At 44.9% G+C, this 23,053-nt stretch overlaps 1 protein-coding gene across 4 annotated transcripts in view; it reads left to right on the top strand.

Moving 5' to 3' along the window:
• The window catches only part of PRMT8 (protein arginine methyltransferase 8), a 97,952-nt gene that overhangs the window by 62,280 nt on the left and 12,619 nt on the right, over nucleotides 1-23,053 (top strand). For all 4 annotated transcript variants that reach the window (XM_040462866.1, XM_040462868.1, XM_040462867.1 and 1 more), the window contains 3 exons: nucleotides 11,112-11,254; nucleotides 11,880-11,967; nucleotides 19,213-19,328. In XM_040462866.1, the coding sequence (XP_040318800.1) occupies nucleotides 11,112-11,254; nucleotides 11,880-11,967; nucleotides 19,213-19,328 (347 nt within the window). The remainder of the gene's footprint in view (nucleotides 1-11,111; nucleotides 11,255-11,879; nucleotides 11,968-19,212; nucleotides 19,329-23,053) is intronic.

Below are 23,053 nucleotides of genomic sequence, written 5' to 3'. Positions count from 1 at the left end.
ACCCCCTGTAATTTGGTTTATTTCCCTTCCTATCTTTATCACTTCTTTCCTTTAACCTTCAAAACATTCCAATATATAGACAAGGTACAACTTTTTTTTTTTTCCTGAACACTTTGAGAGCAAGTTGTTGACATGATGCCCCATCAGCCCCAAATACATGCATATGTGTGTCATACAAACAGGGACATTTCCCTGCATAGCCACACCGTGACCATCAAAATCAGGAGACTAACGTTCTTCCATGATCATTAGCTAGTGCTCAGATCCCACTTATGTCTGCCACTTGTTGAAATAACATCCCTTAGAGTAAAAGGAATCACCTTCTTAAAAAAATTTTTTTAACGTTTATTTTTGAGAGAGAGAGAAAGAAAGTGAGCAGGGGAGGGACAGAGAGAGGGAGACACAGAATCTGAAGCAGGCTCCAGGCTCCAAGCTGTCAGCACAGAGTCTGACGCAGGGCTCGAACTCATGAACCGTGAGATCATGTCCTGAGCTGAAGTCAGACACTGAACTAACTGAGCCACCCAGGCGCTCCTAAAAGGACTCAGTTTCAAACCACATGTTGCATTTAGTTGCCACATCTCTGGTTTCCTTCAGGCTGGAGTGGCCAGATGCTCTTCAACTCTTGTTGCCTTGATGCTTGACGATTGCAGGCTAGAGTTCTGTAGAATGTCCCTCAGTTGGGGGCATGTGATGCTTCTGCAAGATTGGGTTCAGATTGTGCCTCCTGGCAGGAGTTCGCGGACATGCTGTGTCCTTTTTCCTGCACGCTCTTGGGGACATGCAGTTTTGATTTGTCCTGTTACCGACAGCATTTGCTTTGATCACTGCTTCTGGTGATGTCTGCCAGGCTTCTCCATGGTCAAGTTGCTCTTTCTCCCTTTGTAATTAGTAAGATTTTCTGGGTGAAGTGGTTTGAAACCATGTAAATATTTCATTCCTCATCATTAATTTCCTATTTTATTCAATAGGTTACATCTATTATTAAAGGTACTTATTTTGATACACAAATTGTTCCTAATTTGGTCATGGGAGCACCTTTAAGCTGGCTTCTGTGTCCTTTTGACATTCCTTTTTTATTTTTTGTGAGCTTTCTTATTTTCTGGCACTAACATTCCAGTCTCATCTTGTGCTTTCCACGGCTTTGTTTTAGAATCAGCTGTTTCTCCAAGGAGTCATGAGTCCATTTACTGGACAATGGCATTTAGAAACTAGAATCTGGGGCTAAATGTGCTCATTGATTTTAGGGTGTTGAGGCCCCCAGGCTGCTTCAGTAGAAAGAACTAGAGAATGTGTGTGTGTGTGTGTGTGTGTGTGTGTGTTTACATACACATTTACATAACGTGTACTTCTGAATCTATCTATACATACTGTCAAGTGTAAGTCCATGTGCTACCCCACCTCCTGCTCTAACCAGCACTGCAGGGTCCTCTAACTTTCTCTCTTCCCATGTTTGCAATTCCTTTCTCTGACAGTGAAAAACCTGGCTCCTACTATTCTTCTTTTTTTTTTAAGGTTTATGTATTTTTGAGATAGAGATAGAGATAGAGAGCAACCATGCAAGCGGGGGAGGTGCAGAGAAAAGGGAACAGAGGATCCAAAGCAGTCTTGGAGTTGACAGGCTGACAGAAGCCAGCCTGATGCGGGGCTCAAACTCATGAACCACGAGATCATGACCTGAGCCAAAGTCGGCTGCCCAACCTACTGAGCCACCCAGGCTGCCCTGGCTCCCAGTATTCTTAATATGTTTACTTATTGAAACCATCCCCCTGGATGTACACCATCTCCCATTGTCACCACCTCCTGCCCTATGCAGACGTGTCTGTCACCCCGTGTTGGGCTCTGACACTGGTATGGGTACTCTCCTCTCCCTGCTTAGACTCCAGCTTGCAGAGCCAGGCTGCTTCCCATGCAGCAGCCCTCTCGGCCCCTTGGACTTTACTCTCCCATCCCAGGCCACCTCTTCATGCCCTGCTTACCACACTGCCCCCACACTGCTCAAGCTTCAACACCCCATGCTGGACTGTTGTGCAGGTACACACACCCCCTTTCTGGGCTGCCTAGACATCTAGTTTGCTCAGCCGCATTCTTAGCATGCAATCATCCCAGGCTCTGTACTTTGATGGCTCACACTTGATTCTCTACTAGTGAGCAAAGGCCCAAGAGGGACAAACCCTTATCTCCAAGTAAATAGCCAACCCCATGCCTCATTCCTCATACATACAGTGTACCGAGGAGGAGGGAACACCAGGCCCAGGGGCCTTTACAAGGCAAAGTTGTTTCCACTTCTTCCTTCCTGGGCTTAGCAACAGGTGGGTGGAGCCGGTGAGACCGCCCAGGGCCCTGTCTGCTGCACCCGCTCGCTCAGCCTTGGCATGTGTACTGGAAAGAGGACAGCTTGACTGTACAAATGCTTCCATGGAAATGCTTTTGAAATGTTGCAACAGCCAATTGTGTGGGGCTTGGGAGCGTAGGTGTACAGACATAAATAACAACACAGGACATAAAATACCTGCTACCCAGAATCAATCAATCTCTCTCCCCCTCCACCTCCATACAGCTCCTGGGGCTGGATTTATTCACGTGTAGACACACACCTCCACGAAGCCACCTGCAGTGGTCATGCAGCCTTCACATGGCTTCTTCCACATGCATGGCCCACTCACGTGCTCAGAGACTCCTGTTTGACTTTGACTTCCTCCTTTTCCCTGCTGCGGAGCTGAGTACGCTACCAAGATGCTTAGAAAGGTAGATTTGTTTGTGAAGATTGACATAGGAGCTCAGGGATGGATAAAATTTTTATAGCTCTAGAAACAAAAAAGTTATAACCCATTTACTTCTCAGGAAACTCAAGGGAGAAAGTGTATCCCTCCTTTCCTTTCTCTTTTCCTGCCTGTGCACGTCCTAAAGTATTAAGTGTCACAGACGAAGAAACCTGAGCACACAACAGAGTGGCAATGGACAGAGCATGCTCCACAACGTAACAGTAGAGATGGCTCTGTCCCATCGCTTGGACTTTCTGATCCACCACCTGCTGCCCAGAGAGGAGCTATGTCCCCGCACAGCGTGCAGGGCTATTCGGGGATGAGAGACAGTGTTCACAGAGTGACTAATGCCAGGCTTCGTGTGTGGTAGGTGCTCAAACGTTAAGTGTAGGTCCTTTCAGGCTTCATGTTCTACACTTTGCTCTTTCTTGGCCGCACACGCACCCTGAGACTTTTGGAGATGACGCTTCAATCCTCTGCTGCGGCAGGTTTCCTCCGCACCCCGGGGCATGCAGCCTTGGGATGGTTCGCCTGATAGGAACCCTGCCACCAGCCACTTGGGATCCGTGGTTGTGAGGAGCACTTGTTTCCGGGGGTGGGGGAATCCTCCTCCCTGCAGCCTTGCTGAGGCTCCCTTCCTTTCCTCCGGGCCATGCAGAGTAGGAGCCTCCTGTCATGTGGCAGCCCTTTGTCCACATCCCCCGACGATGATGACACCCTCCCAGATCCTACACTCTTTGCTTGGTTTGAGCCACTGTCTCCCCCTCACACTTGGAGTTGTGCTAAGAAATAAGCCCAACCCAGAGACGGGAGGGACCCAGATGCTGTGCTTCTGACACCATGGTTCCAACTTCCTTCCATTAGCAATTGTGGAAAATGCAATGTCATCTGGTGCTGAGATGGAATCAGCTACAGCCTGTCGTCTGTCCGTATCCATATCTGTTGACTATCAGAATTACTGCCCAGCTGGAGCTCCTAACCTATGTCTTGAATCCAAACGGAGAATCACACTTCTTATTCATATTAGACTTCCTGTTGGTAGATTTGGTCCTTCCTTACAACTACTCAGGCTTTTGAGAGAGCATGGCTCTTCCAGGGTCATTGTTCTCTGCTTGCTGTTCCCACATTTTTGATGGGTGCCCTGGGGTGAGTGTGGAAGCTCTCGTAGGCTGGTCTGTGTTCAGCTCTTGATAGGTGCCTTTGAATACAGCCAAATAGCCAGTGGCAAATCCATACGATAAGGATGATGTGGGGGCAAAGCCTTGTCAGAGCTCCTGTTGGAGGTCCCCACATGGTACACTGCAGGCAGGGGGGTGAAGAGCACTTACTCTGGAACCGGACTTCCTGGTTCACGCTCAGTGCTGCCCGATTAGCTTGTGATCTTGGATACCCTATTTTTTGTGCCTTAGTTCCCCCATCTGTGAAATGGGAGCAACAACATGTCATAGGGTCATTGTGACGATTCCATGTTACTGCACGTAAAACTGTGGCATGCTGAGACAGGCTCCTACAGGCTCCTGAGGGCCAACTATTAAATTTTCAGTGTATTTGTAGAACAGATGAAGTCACTTTGGTGGCTTGAAATTGGCCACAGTGGGAATATTTACACCACAGAAACAAGCAAATGCTACAAATCAGGGCTACTTTCCCCTGGAGACCCAGTTGTTAAGTATCTACCAACACACCACTGTTAAAACACAATGGTGTCCCATAGGCAGTAAGCAGCCAAGAAATTTTAGCATGGTTATTATTATTTCATTTGTTAACTTGACTAATAACTCTGTCAAAAGAAAAAATGAGATTAATCAGATATAATTTTTTTTAATGAACCTGTACTAGTGACTCCTGGCAATTGCTGCTTCCTTTCCTAACTGCTCGTGAAGAAGCCTATTAATAATCTTAGGGCTGGGTTTCACACCCTTGTTTCTTCAGGCATTGTTGTGCCACACTCCATGCCCTGTACCAGGTGCTGGGAGCCAATGGTGAACCTGACAGACAAGCTTTTTGCTCAGGTGAAGCTCACTTATCTCACGGAGAAGACAGACATAAGCGCAAGTGAACAGACATCATGATAAAATTACAAATGGTGAAAGGTCTTAGAAAGAAACATGATGGAGTCATTGAGAAAAGTGGGGTGCCCACTTCTGACTGGGGGATCGCAATGGCATGATGGAATTGGCTCACAGTTCACACCCCTTGTGAGAGCTGATCCTTCACTTTTCTTCCCAACTGTGCACGGGTGACATCCCAGCGTGAACAACAGAAATCAGCCATGGTGGAAATATTTACACCACCGACACCAGCAGGTGCCTTTTTCCCCCTCCTGGAGCCAGTTTTAGACACTGACCAGCACAGCACTGGAAGTGCGGAAGCTTCTGGATCGAGGGCACTGAGGCACAGACTTGACTAGTGAAGAAGCCACCTGCTGAGTAGACAGACATGTATCACACAGAGGGACCACTGGTGCCAGCTCCCTGAGATGGAAGACATTTTGTGCCTGTAAACTCTAAGTATTGGGTGACAGTGATACCTGGAATGATTTCAGAGTCCCAGAACCTAGGGAAGGCTTTGCTGCCTTCTACATTCACACTGATTCAAAAACCCTGTCCAGTACCCCTGCCTTCTTAATCCCTACCCTACTTGGCTAAGCCCCCACAATCCTCTGCCTGTGGCCAATGTGTGGGGTATGTACTCAGGCTGTGCCATGCTAGGGATTCTAAGTGGTGGGTGATAGGTTGGGGTGGGGTGAGTCCCAGGATGGTTTTGATTGCCCAAGTATTAGTCCAGCCAGTGCAGGGTGTCTGGGAAGGGAAGGGCTCGGGCCAAAGCTAGCAGGACTTCAGAGCTCTAGCTAAGCAGAGTAGGCCCTCAGTCCTCAAGGGAGCCAGAGTAGATCAGGACATGAAGCCAGGCAGATTATGCACTAGGGGCAAGGCAGAAGCTCAAGCCCTATGTTCTTGGGTGAATGGGGGGTTATGGAAGAAAGAGGGGTACCATACTGAAGGTTCTACTATATGGAGGCTACATAGCACACATGGCTCATCTATGCCAGCTCCAGTTATGGGATCTGTTTGCTGCAGGGTATTTTCCAAGTTCCACCAGATATTGGGGGTAAAGTTATTGGTGTCTTCTTTCTCCCACCACCACTGGCCCAAGAATGGGGCTTACACTGACTGACCTTGTAAAAGAGGTTTATCCATGCATCTGGACCTTGTAGAAGATGAGGGCAGAAAGCTGAGGCAAGGCTGATACCAGGGAGGTGTCTCAGTTCCACCTCCACCACCCTGATGGCTCAAGATGGTTCTACCTCTCCTCACCCTACTAACCAACCTGACTGGCCTTCAGGAGAAGGATAGGTTAATCCTTGGCCTTCTCAGGTTTCTTTTCTCCCATCATTCCCAAGCAGCTGCTTGGTGTCCACAACAATCCCACGATTGTTGTGGGTAAGTCAAGTATTATATCCACTGGCAGACAAAGGAGGGGAATCTCAGGGAGGCTGGTGACTTGTACCAGGGTTACACAATTGGCCTAGCCTTTGGCTCTACCTTTTGATTTCTCTAAACTCCAGTTCTCTCATTTAGGCAGATGGAATAATAAAACCAACCACACAGGTTCCTGTGAGGGTTATAGAGATAATGTAAGTGAAATCACTCTGCAAGCTGCTATTCAAATGCCAGCAATTTTTTACTATCATAATTAGGACTAGTTTGAGGATCTTTTGTCTTTGAACCCAAATATCCTTTTTTCAAAATTGCTTATTCATCCATTCATTCATTCAGTAATGATCTTTGAATGTTTGTGAGGGGTCAAGTGCTCTGCTAGGTCTCAGAAATAGGAAACTGAAATAGACAATTAAGAAGAGGAGATCGTAGCCTGGAGGTGAATCAGGCCCCCAGAAGCTGTTTGGCAGCTGGCATGGGTGTCGCCAAAATAGGCCTGTGAACAACATGGAAAAGGAGCTGAGGGGCAGCTGGTGTCCATGCTGTGGTGGGGGTGGCATCAGAGAGGCTCTACCACCTCAGAGCATGCTCCCTGCCTCACACTCATGACCCTCATGCCCACTCCTCCATTACACAAGATCTGCTCTGGGGAACAGAGGACTGTAAACTGGGGAGACTACTAACTCCAGACCTGTAGGGTCACCTGACTCTGATGGACATGTGGGAGGCCCAAATGAGATCAGGCTGGCCCAATTTGTTTTTTGGTTTTTGGTTTTAGGCTTAATTTTTTAAATTTATTTTTAGTTTTTATTTGAGAGAGAGAGAGAAACAGAGAGAGAGAGAGAGAGAGAGAGAGAGAGAGAGAGAGAATCTTAAGCAGGCTCCACTCTTAGCATGGAGCCCAACATGGGGCTCGATCTCATGACCCTGGGACCATGACCTGAGCTGAAATTAAGAGTTGGACACTCAACTGACTGAGCCACCCAGTCACCCCATTTTTTTTTAAGTCAAACCAATGACCATGAGTCAGAATGGCTAGATTTCTGTAATGAACACTGAAGATGAAAAGAAAACAAATCCAAAAAAAGAAAAAAATCTGGATGTCTCATTTGCATACTTGAAATTACAGGGGAAGAATCTCCCAATTTAGAGTTTAGAGTTTATTGCTCCCTGTTGTGCACTTAGTTATGATTAATCATTCCAAAATTCACAAGCCATGGTCCTCTTATTTGAACAAACTTTTGATCATCTTTATGGAATAAAAACATAGCTCCAAAGAGTGACCTTAATGCAACCTTGAGTTAACACAGTGTTAGTGATGTGGAGATCAGATTGGGAGCAGAGTTCTACAGCCCATAGCTACTCAGAACATGAGAATCAGTGGCTAAGATCCCCTTGAAAAACCTTGACATGTAGAAGGGTTGGATGCCTGCACACTTCTTGGAGCCAACCTGCTGCCATGCACTGGCCAGTAGCCCCTGGTTAGGTGCCATAAAGCCTACCATAAGAGGTAGCATTTTGCAGACTAGGAAATTGAATCTGGGAGTTTAAGTGGTTGCCAGTGGTGACTATAGAAAACAGGAAGAATATCCCTGATGATTCAGCTGGGCAATTATATTTGGGTCCATGGAAACAATGTGGCCTCTTTCTTTAAAAATTGGTCCTAAGGAATTTGTGCAAATTCGAGTCAAGCTGGAGGTTGGAGGTACATCTTCTTTATTGGTGTCAGCTACCAGTAAACTTTGCACAATGCCTTTTACATGCTCACACATACTTGAAGAATCAAAGCATTTTGGCACTGCAGAGCATCTTGGGGAATTTTAGGTTCAATCCCCCTCTTTTTTCTTCCTCCAATAAGGAAATCGAGGCCCCAAAGGAGAGGAACTGTTTGATCAAGGTTTGTTTGCTGTCGGCTGGAACAAAAATGAAGTTGTCTGTCTCCAGGGTGCCAACATGAGGTTGTGAAAATTGAGCACCCTACAGAAGCACCTGGGCAAGGGCATGAATGTCTGGAATCCAGTCCACAACTGGCTGAGGGGAAGCCCACCTTTTTCCTTTCACATAAGGCCCATCTACTCACCAAGCCAAAGTAGGGGCTACATCTGCTCTGAGAAATGTTTGGATGCAGAAGGGTGATGTTAAATGAACAGAGACGCAGACTGTTGATTTTTTAATAGGGTTAATTGATTCCTTCTGCCTTTCTGTGACCCACTCTCATTCTCTCTCCCTCTCCCTCTCTCTCTCTCTCTCTCTCCCTCTCCCTCTCTCTCTGTCTCTCTCTCTCATCTGTCTATCTGTCTTCCTACCTATCATCTGCTGTACCCATAGTGATCAAGATATAGCAACTAATGGATAGAGCGCTACTGCAGAGAACAGGGACAGCATTCACTCATGCTGGGGGACACCCAAGGAATATTGGGTACATACCAATCTGTCAGACTGGACTATAAATTCTTGTCCATCTCTGCTTCTTGCCATCCTACTAGAGTCCTGTTCATGGAATCATTCTCAGTGAACCATATACTAGGCACTGAGAGTGGAGGCTGTGGTGCAACCACAGGCAGGAGAACACATCTTCCTGAGATACAAGGAGGTCGCGATCTAATGTAAGAGATGGAGCAGACCTATAGCCTCACAGACACATGCAGGCATTAGGGAAGAGCCTGCAAGAAATGTGCAAAGAGAGAAGAAAGGGAAGCCACCTTGAGGGCATCACAGTAAGTGAAATAAGTCAGATAGAGAAAGATAAATACTGTATGATTTCACTAGTAAGTGGAATTTAAAAAACAAAACAAAACCCAGACTCATAGATACAAAGAACAGATTGGTGGTTGCCAGAGGTACGGTAGGGGGTGGTGGGGGAATGGGTGAGGGGGATTAAGAGGTACAAACTTCCAGTTATAAAATAAATAAGTCATGGAGATGTAATGTACTGTATGAGGAATATAGACAATAATCTGTATCAACTTTGTATGGTGACAGATAGTAACTACACTTATGGTGGTGATCAGTTCGCAATGTCAAATCACGGTGCTGTGTGCATGAAATTAATATATGATATGTCAGCTATTCTTCAACAACAACAAATTTGCAAAAGTAAGACAAACCAGGCTTTGCACTCAAATAATGAGGCAGGTAGGTCAGGCATGTATTTGTCAGTTCTTTTTCAGAATGAGAAATAAGTTAGGCACTCGATTTACATTTTCAAAAATCCCTTACTTTGTCCCTGTGTGAATCCTCTTGGTTCATCCTGCATCCTGCTTTTGCTTGAGCTCCTGCTCTTAAGTTGTGGAGCCCCCAGAGAAGCAGAGCTTTGATATCTCCTCTTCCTACCCCTTCTGAACATTTTGGAAGTGACTAGGCCTTCCTTAGGGGTAGGGCTCATGAGCAGCAGCCAAGAAAGCCACACAAGCTGGGGGCCTCACTTTAGAGTGATCAGGGCCACGTGCTTGCTTCGGCAGCACATATACTAGAGTGATCAGGGCCAATATGCTTCTGCAAAGTGTCTGACTCCTTACAGAGGAGGCCTTATCTGATTAAGCCCTGATTAAATGCCAGATATCAAAGAGCAAATCATCATTAGAGGCTACTAATGGGCATTCCATCACCTGTGTTTTCAATGTGAAGACATGAAGCAAAACCAGTGACCTGTGTGCCCTTTGTCATGCAGCAACCTCTAATCCAAATTAATTTTAATGAAGCTTAGATTCAGGAAAGATCTGTTCTCTTTGTGTGTATGTATGTGTTTTTTTCCACTCTTGAGTACAAGCTATTGTTCAATTTTCCCAGCAAAGCTCAGGCATGGTGTGATTTTTCAGAAGATGGTGCAGAAAGAGAATTTCAGAGCATGAATATGTGTATCCTTTCAGAGGAAATGTTCAGATGGAATCAGCCAACCAATACATCACCCTGTCAATTTCACAGCAACATCTAAGATAGTATTTGCTATGATCTTTACGGCAACAAATGTAAAAAGAGACTCCAAAATTATGTGTATGACTGTGTCAAATGATCAAAACCCCAAATAAGAAGTTTCCCCTGCCACAGAAGGATAGAAAGGTCTTGGAAGTGACTTATGAGCAGAGGCCACTAAGAGCAGGAGAGTGTTCCCAACCTTATCCCATTCACTTCTCTATCAGCTGGTCAGCAAGGCGGGGTAATGTCAGATGATGTCTACCTTCTGTTGAGCCCCGGCTAAGGACCTGGCACTTCACATTTGCTGTTTCATCAGATCAGTTCAACTACCCACTCAGTAGATACTATTCTCCCTGCTTATTCTCTGGGGAATCAGAGTTCAGTTAGGTCAAGTAACCTTTGGAAAGTCCTATAGTTAATAATGAGAAGATCAGGATTTAAACTCCCGACTACAGAGCCCATGCTCTTGTCAAGACACAAAGTTGCCTTCCTCATGAACCCACTGGGAGATGAGCCCTGGATGTGAACAGATGCAAGAGCAATAGGTATCCTTGCCCTTTGGATTTGAACCATCATGGCAGCCTAAAATGGGATGGGCACCATGATCAGAGTGTTAGAGTTATAGCATATCAGACCTGGTCTCTACTTCCACAGCCACCATTTAACATCTCTAAGCTTCAGTTATGAATGAGAATAATAATAACGCGTTTACTTCATAGAGTTGCTGAGAAGACCACATTATAGGGTGTATATCACAAGCTTGGCACAGGGCCAGACGCATAGTGACTGCTCAGTAGATTTTAGGAAGAAAACACACAAGTAGTTTGCAGTTCTTTTTGTATAACTAGCTTGGTGAGGGATGAGGTATGTCACATCTTAAAAGCAGAATCAGAACAGGGATAAAACCTGTAGGTCTGGCCCTGATGTGGGATGCTCATGGTTCCAGGCTAGGGTCCCTGCAAAGTGTGGCCGTGGGGTTCATATTTTCCAGTCATCACCATATTTAAGGGTAAAGTGGAAGAGGTGGAGCTGCCTGTGGAGAAGGTAGACATCATCATCAGCGAGTGGATGGGCTACTGTCTGTTCTATGAGTCAATGCTCAACACGGTGATCTTTGCCAGGGACAAGTGGCTGGTAAGTGTCCTGCATGCTGTCCCCTTGTTGGTCTGCTGGCTGTCCTGCTGCTCTACCCTTGGCCGACAGTCTAGGAAGAACATGAGTACTCCAGAGAGAGGTTGAGCTAAAAGGTCACCTCCTCCAGAACCCTCTCTTTAAACCAGATCTGCTTTAGAGGACAGAATGATGGTACCTGGGTCCAACATATCTATCACATTATTCTGTAGGTCTATCCTTGGCCTCTTTGGTCATAAACAACACCCATTCTCTGTTGTCAAGACAAAAATATATTCTGATCAACAGGTGCTTAGGACTTATTTGGCTGCCAGGGAGCTGAGCATGCTTATGACCTTGGCTTCTCTGGGCTAAAGGTTATAACATCTTTTGCTGTTCCTCATAGACTAACATTTTCCCCAGTTCATTTGTTCTATTAACTCTACCTAAGTCCCTCAAATTCTCCTAGTTCCCAAAGAAAAACTGAGCATTGCCATCCTAACCCTAACCCTGGCCAAGGTGACAGTCTGCTGAATGAGAAATGCTGGCAAGGGGGTGCCTGTCTGGTGACTCTATGTGCAGTTCAAAATGTGATGTCTTTGTCAGGTGAATAGATTACGAGACCCATTTCCCCACAATTCATCAACAGAAACCTGGAGGGCTTATGTTTCCAGACCGGGCAGCATTGTACGTGGTAGCAATTGAAGACAGACAGTACAAGGACTTCAAAATCCACTGTAAGTCACCTTTTAAGTTTTCATTGGATATATTTTTTTTGGACATTTGGGGTTGGAGACACTTCATTGGCCCTGAGATGAGCATCTGATCTCATGAATATAGCTGCTATGCCTATGGAGAGTTTACCTGTGACTTATTCTGGATTCTTCTCTCTAAATGTTTTCTTCTAGTCCCAAGGGTGGGAGGTCTACAGAGAGAAAATAAGCAATACAGCTGGTATAAGATACATATCCTGGACTGAGAGAATGAATGCAATGTGAATGAAAAATGAATCGAAGCAGCTGAAGCTGATTTTTGCAGAGCACATCAGGCCAGCTGGCTGGGATCCTGTGGAGGTTCAGTTATCTCAAAAGTCCACCACAGAGGGTCAGAAATGGCAGATTCCTAGCCAGGTCGACCATTCTCAATCCTGTCTCCATGCTACTCAAATTATTCTTTGAGGTTCTTTTGGGGGAATGGACAGCAGTGGGGGTGGGGAGAGATGGAGACTGTGTGTGTGCACATGGGTACATGCATATGTGTGTGTGCATGTTGGGCGTCTCATATCCAAACCTATATTTATACTGCTTTATCACCCGAAACCTTGTTCTCTTAGGGAAAAAAAGCAAGCAAACAAAAAAACAAACAACCTCTCCAATGTTTTATCTGGTCCAAAAGGGATGCTTTGTTCTTTTCAATTTAGAGGGTAGCATTTCTTGGTGACACAAGTTAGGTCTTCAAGCTTATTCCAAATGTGTTTTTGTAAGTTAGAAATGGCCATGTCTCCTCAACCAGAGCTAAACATGACAAAGGAGTAAAGAACCCCTCACACAGGCAAGCACGTGCATGATCCAACCCCAAGCATGAGGCAGAAACTCCACACAGTGATGGAGTCAGTAGACCTGCGGTTCCTACCCCTGCAGTGGACAAACCCTCCTTGGCAAGATTACCATGGAAGGGTTCACAGACTGAACATATGCTCAACGCCTTCTGCCCTGGGAGGCAGAGACTCCAGAGTTTGACAGAGTACTGCTCCATTGATTCACACAATTGCCATCTAAGTATTGCTAGTGCCCAACAATACCTCAGCTGGACTGTGCTGTGGAATGTGAATATTTGTGTGTGTATGTTCAAACCCTTCTGGAAATATAACATCAAAACACAGATCACATTTGATGATAATATAACATCAGAGCCATATCCAGGAGAAGAGAGTAATGGGACAGTTATTTGAAGCTCTATGGCCTCTGTCTTCAGCCAGTCTGGTGTCATTTCTAACATTTGATGAACAATGAGAGGGAGGGTGGCCTAGGTTAGATGATCATGATTCAAAGACTGTCAACCCTGGGTTCAAATCCTACCTGGATGACTGGAAACAAATTCTCTAACCCCTTTGACCTCAGAGATTATATTGCCAATCCCATACACTAGCACCATGAGGATTAAGTGAGATGATGTATATCAAAGGATGTGACAGTTCCTGGTGGTATATGGCACCAGACTGGACCTAGGTTCTGAACATGTCACTAAGCCCCTTCTTGTTTGTAGCTCTGGCAAGCGAGACTGACTGCCAAGCTTGTTGGCCTCTGGTGCCTCAGAATGTAGGACAGGTGTGCTCTCACAGTAGATTGCAGAAACAACTCAACAGTGAACGTTGATCAAATGCATGTAAAATAGGGCATATTTTGCCCTGGAGCTGCATTATAATGCAGCTTTTGGAGTTCTTGCTGTGTAACTATACTGAATAGTGTTTTGAGGAGAAACTTCAGGTGCATTCTTCATTCTTATGTGTAAATATTTATTGAGTCCTGACCCAGGGCACAGCTCTTTAAGGAACTTTTTCATGGTTTAAAAGCAAACATACCTTGCCCTCTTCCTTCCCCTGGATTGTGTTTGGGAACCTGTGGCATATGCATGTTGTAATGAGCCAGCTGGAGCTGGAGAGGACCCTGGGCAGACCCTGGGAGGTGCAAGAGGGCAATTGCTGCCACTCAGATGCTAGTCCAGGACTGGAGATCATGTGATTTAATCTCACACTGCTCACTTCAATTTTCATAGCTTCTGGGAATGGAAAAAAAATTACATCAGCCTCCTTTTTTCCCATAAAATGTTTGCTCTGGAGTCTTCTATCCAACCTCTGCCCCTCCAAAAAACCTCAACCCCCCCCAAATAAAAATCATACATACATTTAAAATTTAAAACACTGTGAAGTTTTCCATTTAAAAAATTTTTAATGATATGTTTTTGTTTTTAGTAAAGGAAGTGAGCCCGTTTAGAAATCTGTTTCAAATAAACAGAGATTTTGGTTACTCTGAGTTCTAAATCAAAAGTAAAGCATAAAGGTTGCTGGTTGCTAAGGGAACAATTGTAAGCAAATTTCAAGAACCAGCTAAAAAAGAAAAATCTTAAAGTGGGGCAGGAGAATGAGACCAGCCTAGACCCTTTCATAAAGTAAATTGTTACAAAACAGCTTCCTCCTTGCCCCTCCCTTTCCCTTCTCCTCTCTTCCCCTCCTTCCCTCCCCTATCCCCTATTCCCTCCCCTCTCCTTTCTTCTCTCCCTTCCTTTCTCAACCACATGCAACATGGAAACACAAGAATGAGTGAAACACAGAAGTTGCCTTCAATATGCTCATCAACTGCTAGAGAACACACAAAAAGAGAAGTGAATGATTGGCATGTACTAGACTCACAGTACATATTTTGTTGAGTGAATGAATGAACAAATAAAGGAATGAAAATAAATAGTAAAGGAATGTTCAAGGTGTAGTGTTTAACCCCAAGAGAGGAGCAACCTTTATTTATTTATTTTTACATTTCTGCTATCGAGATTTATAGAATCTTAAAACTGGAAGGAAATGTGGTCAGTGTTGTATTTGATTTCTTAGCCAATACATGAACCTCACCCAATACGTGAATCTACAACCTACTGAGAGTCGGAGACATGGGGACCAGCTTTCTGGCTCATGAGAAGACGAAAAGGAAGGCCTCCTATGGAGTCAGTGGTGCCTGCTACTGGAGGGTTGAAAGGCAGGACCACTTGGAGGACTCAGTTGCTTTCCATGGGGTTCTTTTCCAACTTCACCCCCAACATCCAGAGTTCTATCCTCTGGCTGTCTCTGATTTTATAGAAGGAGTTGATTCCATTCTTGAGAGACTGAAATGTATGAAAGTTTTCCCTTCTGTCTAGAAGAGAAACTGTAATTAGCACCTCATGGCACTTGCTCTATTTTTTTTTTTTTTATCTCTGAGCACATTCTGAGGCAGCCCCATTAGCTCTAGCAGAGAAACTCAAGTCGTGGGGCCAGGGTGGGAAAGGAGGATGTAGCTACAGCTCTCTCCAATGAAATGTAAAATGTGTTCTCTAGTGCTTCATATTTCTTTTTCTGCAAATTGCTTTTGAGATTTTCTCTTTATTTTGATACTCATCAGGTTGACTCTGATGTGTCTATGTGAGTTTTTCTTTGTATTTATCCCACTTGGGATTCTATAGCGTTCTTGGATTGGTGGGCTGATGATTTCATTCATTTAGGAAAATTTTCGGTCATTATCTCTTCAAATATTTTTTTCTGCCTGATTTCTCTTTCTCTTCTTCGGGGAGTCCAATTACACATATATTAGATACTGTTTGATATTGCCCCATGGATCTTGGGTGTTATATATGTTTTTTTTCTTTTATTTTTCTCTTTGTATTTAAGTTTGGGTAATTTTTATTGACCTATTTTGAGGTTTATTCATTATTTCCTCTGATGTCTGCATTCTGTTAGTAAGCACATTGAAAGAATTCTTCTTCTCTGATATGTGATTTTCATTTCTAACATTTCCATCAGCTCATTTTTAGTTTCTGTCTCACCAGTGAAATTCTCCATCTGTTCATGCATGTTTTTCCATTAGATTCTTTAACATACTTATTATAGGTACTTTAAAGTCTCCATTGGATAATTCCAATATCTGGGCTGTCTCTAAGTCTGGTTCTGTTGACTGTTATTTTCTTCTGATTATGGGTCATATTTTTTTCCTTTATCATTCACCTTGTAATTTTTTTCTTAATGCTGGGCATTGTCATTAAAGGCACAATAGAGACAGATGCACAGCATTTATGCCCAGAAAAGAGTATGCTTTTTCCTCTGTCACGCTGTTAAAGTGGAAATTTGAGTCAATCTAGTCTGTAATGATGATAGGTCTGGGCTTTGTTGTTGCCTTAGTTGCATTCATTATACCACAGGGCAGTCCTTTTCAAGAGTTTGGTTTTTAATCCATTAACAAAAGTTCACAGGTCTTTCTGATGTTATTTTTTTCAATTTAAATAAGAAAATTATTAACAATATTTTTGGGTAGACAATAGCCCTCACTCCACATACACTCAGGCAATAGACAAGAAATTGCAGCAAAAAACAAACCTATTTGATTTGTTGTTGTCCCATCCCTGAGCCACATATATTAAAGGAGCTAGTGGGAAATGAACGGTTAGCAGAAAGAAGAGAAAACTTATCTAATGTCCTGGGTGAACTTTCTCCTGAATAATTGAAGACAGGGTAGTTTAGCTGGGGAGAAAAATAGGAATTAACCTCTGAAAAAGTAACTAAAACACTGGGCATTGCAAAGCAATGTAGACATTAAATATTTGAGAATTTAATTTAAAAAGCATTATCTGTGCACTTGTATTGTGCTAGATGCTGGCCTATAGGTGTTGAGAATATAGAAGTAGTCCCATTGTTGGGAGTGGTTAGGAAAGGTTTCACAAAAGCATAAGACATTAAGCTCATCATTTCACAACTGCATGGGCCTTTAAAGATCATCTAACACAAAGTTTTTCACACTCTGGTTGGAATTACCTATATAGATTTCTAAAATCCCAGCTTCTTCGATGCCAAATCTGGAGATTCTGATTCAGTAGGTCTGGTTTGGGCCCAGGAATTTGTATTTTTAAAAAGTGTACCAGATGATTTTGGAGCACAGAAGCACTGAACCAAACTCCTCACTTTTACAAGCAAGCCTAGATAAAAGGATTGATCTGTCCATGGTCACACAGCTGAGATGGTGGCAAAGCCCAGCGCTCAAGCCACATAATGATAACAACTATTATGTATCAGCAGCTTTCTATGTGCCAGACATTGTCTTATGCACTTTGCATATATTATCACATTTAAACCTCATAACAACCAAATAGAGTCATTGTAATTATATAATAATCTCTATTTTAAAGAAGAAACCAACTCTTTGAGAGGTAAATTTTCGCTGAGATTACATAGCAAATATATGGCAGAGCCTCGATTTGAACTCTGAAGCTTAGGCCTTTAACCATTATGCACAGAGACTTCTTGGATATTTGCCCAACAGTTGCCCTACACCTCAGCTTAAGGCAGGGCTGAGAGAGGAAGGAGCAGGAACATGGCAGCAGGTTCCTTAAGGAAGGATTTTACATGAAGGCAGCGTGTTTAGTGTAAATGTTTTGTCTGGAGAGAGGACAGATAGCTATTTCCAGAATCTAGAAGGGGGTCTTCTCTGAAACATGTCCCATTGCCAACCAAACAGTTTCCTTCTCCAAAAGTAAATTCCAACTGGGAATTTGGCACCAACCTTAGGTGATTTAATGGTATATGACTGACATCTTATGCTCAAGCCAGAATTCACAAGGGCTTGTCCTCTGGGAGATGATTATTTTCTCTGCCTCTTCTCCCTGAGGAAGGTCTTTGTGTGCCTTAGAAAAGAGTCAAAGAGGCACAGCTGACCGTCCCCACCTCCCTCTTCACACACCTCCTCTCCTAAACATACAGAAACATAGTTCCCTAAGGTAACATTTATTTGATGCACATTTTAAAAGGAAACTTAATCCCGTAAGATTTTGAGAAAAGCATCTTTACTTTGATGCATTTCTAGACTCATCTGAATAAACAGACAAATGAAATTCAGCTGCTCAGTAACTAAAATCTCTGCTTAGGCCACCCTCTGCAGTACAAGGAAAGGAAATTGCATTCCTGGTTGCTGTCACAACTGGGTCATTGCAGCTGAAGAGTCAGGGGAGAAGCTGGGGTGAGCCTTAGCTCCACCATCTCTCTGAGTGTGATCTTGGCCCAGATACTGTGTGTGAGCCAGATGCCAACTTCTCCCAGCCTGTTTCCTTGACTGTCAGATAGAAGTATCCCCTTGAGGTTGCTGGGTATATTAAATGAAGAGTCTAGGGGTGCCTGGGTGATTCAGTCAGTTAAGTGTCTGACTCTTGATTTTGCCTCGGGCCATGATCTCAGGGTTCATGTGATGGAGCCCCACTTCGGGCTCTGCACTGACAATGTGGAACCTGCTTGGGATTTCTTTCTCTCTCCCCCTCTCTCTCCCCCTCTGCCCGCTTGCATTTTCTCTCTCAAAATAAGTAAATAAACATAAAAAAATGAAGAGTCTAGCCTGAGCTAGGTGGCCAATCAATGGTAGCAATGATTATCACCATTTAAGGATGATCTTAGGCCATTAGATGTGCATTCATTTACTCACCAACCCTGCACCCTACATCTTTCTCCCTCTCAAAGCACCTTATGAGCAGCTACAAGGGGCCAATGAGCACCACTGGGATGGTTGTGCACTACTTGGGGCTTATTTCTTATGGGATGGATTCCTAGTGAGTGCATCATGGCATATGAAAAAGGCAAAGACGTTCATGGACCCACTCTCCCGTTTCATTTTTCAGTTGAGAAAACTGAGGTTCAGAGAGGTTAGGGAATTAGCCCAAGGCCCTGGCCAGTAAGTGGTGGTGCTGGGATTCAAACTAGCCTATACCATTTTAAGAGCCCATGTTTCTTCATGCTTTGTTAAAGGTTCGGTGGGTGAGGTCAGGAGAAGGGACGAAGATGGGTCTTCTAAGTATGCAGAACGGCTTGAACAAAGGCACCAAGATAGAAACGTCAATGGCAAATAAAACTTTGTAGGAGACTCTTTTGGCTCAGAGGGAGGGACAGGAAAGTAGACACAGGAAGAGTCAGGCAATTTGGATTCTGGTCTTGGCCTGTGGAAGACTAGCTTCCTGTGATATTCTAGCTGTGTGGCCATAGAGAAGTTTCTCAGCCCCTCTGATCTTTAGTTTTCCTAACCATCAAGTGAGATCTGTACATACTGCCAAGCTCTCAACCCAAACAAGCAATTTTTCTATTCTGATGCAGGGAACATGAGCTGTCCCTTGCTCTCTTGGGCATGCTGTGCTCTAGTATTCAGGAGAGCTGGGAATACTTCTGGAGGTCCTGCTGCTGGCCCTCATGTCTCACTCTGTTTTCACAGGGTGGGAGAATGTCTATGGCTTTGATATGACCTGTATCCGGGATGTCGCCATGAAGGAGCCCCTGGTGGACATCGTGGATCCAAAGCAAGTGGTGACCAATGCCTGTTTAATAAAGGTCTGCAGACTCATTCTGCTTGGGCCCAAGCATGCTGGGAATCCAGCTGTGCCACCCTGGAAAGCTGTGGGCCTTAAGTAAAGGCAATACCAGCTCCTGCACACCCCCTGCCTGGTGAGGCAAGGCCACCTTGGCTGGAGCCTCTGGCATCCCAACATTACTGTCTGTCACAAGAAGGTGCTCACACTGAGCAGAGCCAGAGAGAGAGCCACTGGACTCCACGGTGGCACAGCTGAGGGGAAGGAATCAGTTTATATCCTTTGTGATGCAAGTGGAAGGGTGTGGGGGAGGGAGCATCAAAGGAGAGGCAGGAGGGTATGCTCAGGTTTGGGGAAGCTACTCCATTCACAGGTGGATGGCCCTCTTAGGAAAGAAATCCAATACCTAAATCTGCTGTAATCTTCATTATACTCCCAACTCCAAGTCTACATGTGACCCAGACAGACAGAGCTACTCAACCTCCTTCCTGAGTAGTCTTGTTTGTACAGGCTCTAACAGCTTTTCTTACAAGGCTTTCTTCAGTGCATATGATGAGCAGCTGGTCAGCATCCTCAGCACACCGATCCTTAGTGCATTCTTATGATTAAATATTCAAATGTATCAAACTTGATAGAGTAAAACCAAAAGCTCCCCTTGACCTCTCCTCCTTCTCAACCCCATGCACTTCTTGGAGGTAATATTGTTTACACATTGTATTGACATTTCCAGCCCCTTTTCTAAGTATTTGCATTTATATATGCTAATATATTATGTTGAACCATATAAATGACTATTTGTTTTTTAAAATCTAGAAAGACATCACTTTCATGTGGTTGAAGTTAACGTTTTCGTTTAAAAATCTGGGTTCGTTCTGTAAGTATTCATTGGCTCATGCAGCCCTCATCTTGCTAAAACATACTTGCCTGCCCTGGTCCTGTACATGTCACTTCCTGTCTGGGAGTACTCAGCTGGAGACCTGCAGCATTTTCAATGGATAAAGGGGAAGAGTATAGGGCCACTGGGGATGAGGAGAGGTTTCTGAAGTTCTGATGTAAACCACTGCTTTGCCAAGGGAGAACTGTCCTTTGTGCCTGGGGGCAGTCTTCCTAAGAAGAACCATAACTCCTGGTCCATAGTGTCACTGTGGCATTTAGAAGGGACCTCTGAGGACAAATAAAACTAGATGAGCCTCACACAGATGAGACTCATCAGATGCTGCCTCCCTCTTGTAACATCCTGCCTAGGAGGTGTGGCTGGGAACTCAGTCTTGGGCCCTCTGTTGATGGTGTTCTCACTACTTCTTAACTTGGTCCGTTCCAAGTCCAGGCAGGGTTGATTGCAAGCAAACGTGTTCTTGTAGTTATTTCCTACCAGCGCCTCTGTCCCTGAAGCCTCTCCCTCTCCCTGCCCCAATGAAGAAGCAGGAAAGTGAACCCCCAAATAAGCCCACCCATAGCACAAAACATTTTTGTAAGTACTGTAGAATAGATAGAAATCTACTGGTGCAACTGAATTTGCCCAAATGACATGTAGCAGTTATATGTAACCATTAGGCACCTGCATGTAATGGAATCAGCCTGAAGATATAATTCCTTTACTGTGCTTGGGCCCCAGGTTGCTTTCTGCCTTTGGTGGGGTGGGATGGGTGTGGACACTGTGCTTCTGTAGGTCACAGGCACATGATGCTTCACCCCCACCCCACCTCCAAGGCCACTCTGCCTTCCCACCACCTTCTCCCCTCTCCTAGTAAGACTCTTTCACCTGGTTATACCTGAGTGCAGCCAGAGACAAAGTAAACAAACTCGGTGAGGGCATTATACACACTCCTGTAAACTCCTTGTGGCTATGAGTGTGTGTCGAGCCTGGAGCTCTGTGCTGAGGTCCTGCCCCATCCCCATGCAGTAACCTTCCTTCCTCTCTTTTCTGAGAAGGATAAGAGTTGTCTGTGTTTTCTTCTGCAACCAAGAGAGCCCCTCCGTCAGCTTTCTTGCTAATGTGCTAAGCAACATTTTGTCAAGCCTGTTGGGAAAACACTTGCCCTTCTTCACACACTTAATTGCTGTTTTCATCGCTATTAACGTTTTAGAGTGTAACACTTTATTATAATTAAGACTCTGTTTTGACCAGACCTCCGCTCTGAGACATCCATTTGTAACATTATTTAGTGGTGGGGATAATGGCGGCCAGGGGCTCTTCTCAGTAGTTGGTACCTATGGAGCTTTCATGGGGGTTGCTGGAGGCCAAGTCCTCCTGGGGTGTCAGAGATACTGCTGCAGCAGGAAGACAGAAACCTTCCAGCATGGGGCTCTGGGATCTAGGAAGCCAGAGTAACCAGGTTTGGCTCTGTAGGCTTTGGTTATGATAGGAGGGTGGGCCTGAGCCCAGAGGGGCCTCTGTGCCTCCAAAGCCCAGAGCAGCTGGCCACCTTTGCAGATGGCCCTGCCCCCATTCCAAAAGACCAACTGCCTCCATTGTCTTCATTTTAATGTATAGCTTCATTACTTCTGTCTTGAAGGCTTTTGTTCCTTCAGAAGCCTCTATTAAGATGCAAATGTCTGTAGGACCTAGTGAACACTCTCAGCTAACACAGGATAGCTGACAGTGGTTGATGCATGTCTGAGAGCAGGACCCTGTGGAGGTGGAATTCCTGATCCACGGGTGGTGTGTGTGTGTGTGTGTGTGTGTGTGTGTGTGTGCCCCGAAAGTGGTGAAGAAGTGAGAGAGTTGACAAGAGAAAGGAGCCTGGTCCAAATGTGTCACAGAGCCTACTTCCCAGGTCTTCCCATAAAAAGTCATGGAAGGGTTTGGATTCAGGGAGCAGCACAGTCTGAATGGATCTGAGAGATTAGTGGGTTGCTTTAGAGGAAAGGTCTGGGATGGGGTTTGGGGGAGGTAGGCAGGAACATTGTCAAGCAGGGAGACCTGTAAGGAGAAGACTGAGAGGTGTCAGGTGCTAGGTTACACAGCATGGGTACACAGACCAATAATGGGCATCCCCTGCTCTGGCTCCAGTCTCACGGTGGGGGCCAGGCTGCTGAGATGAGCCAGAAGTATGGCGGAAAGGCCAGGCTAGGCTGGAGGCAGGGGACCAAGAGAGAAAGATAACAAGAAACTTGGAAAGAGCCTGGAGCCTGGCTGTCTGGCCCTGGCTAAGAAAGAGATGGTAGTCCATGAGTGCAGGTACCATGAGCCTGGTGGACTGTGCTGATGCCAGTAACAAAGATACAGTTAATCACGTTTTGCTCTGAGTTGTTGAGCTGGAAAGAACTGTGGATAATACGTGACCAGAGGGATAATGAATGTCATGACTAACAGGTGCTGGGTTTAAAAAGGAGCAATGACCCAAACTTAACAGGATGACATATGATGGATGACCCTACACTCAGTTCCCAGGACAAAAGGAAAAAAGGAACATGAGCAGGATGCGGTGGGGGGAGGTGGCTTGGCCAGAGTGAAGTCTGAGCCAGCAGTGTGGTCTTTGAGATCAGACGCTGCTAGAAGTATGTCCCAAACAAGAAGGGTGACAGAGTCAGAAATCATGACTCATGCAAAGTGAATAAAAAAGAAGACACAGTTTATGCTGGAGAAGAAAATGTTCAGGGGGCCCATGTGAGCTAGAATAGACATTTGACTTATTCCATGGGTGGAAGTTACAGAGACTGGTGTGTACTCTCCTTACTCATTTAGAAGAGGGACCTGTGCATTGGAGGTGTCAGGAAATGGAATCAGCTGCCTGGCAGGTAGTG

The sequence above is a fragment of the Herpailurus yagouaroundi genome, unplaced genomic scaffold, assembly GCF_014898765.1.
Source record: "Herpailurus yagouaroundi ecotype Mexico unplaced genomic scaffold, PumYag 355, whole genome shotgun sequence".
NCBI classification, from domain to species: domain Eukaryota; kingdom Metazoa; phylum Chordata; class Mammalia; order Carnivora; family Felidae; genus Herpailurus; species Herpailurus yagouaroundi.
Note: the sequence above shows the minus strand (reverse complement) of the source record. Positions and strands in the feature narration are given on the sequence as shown.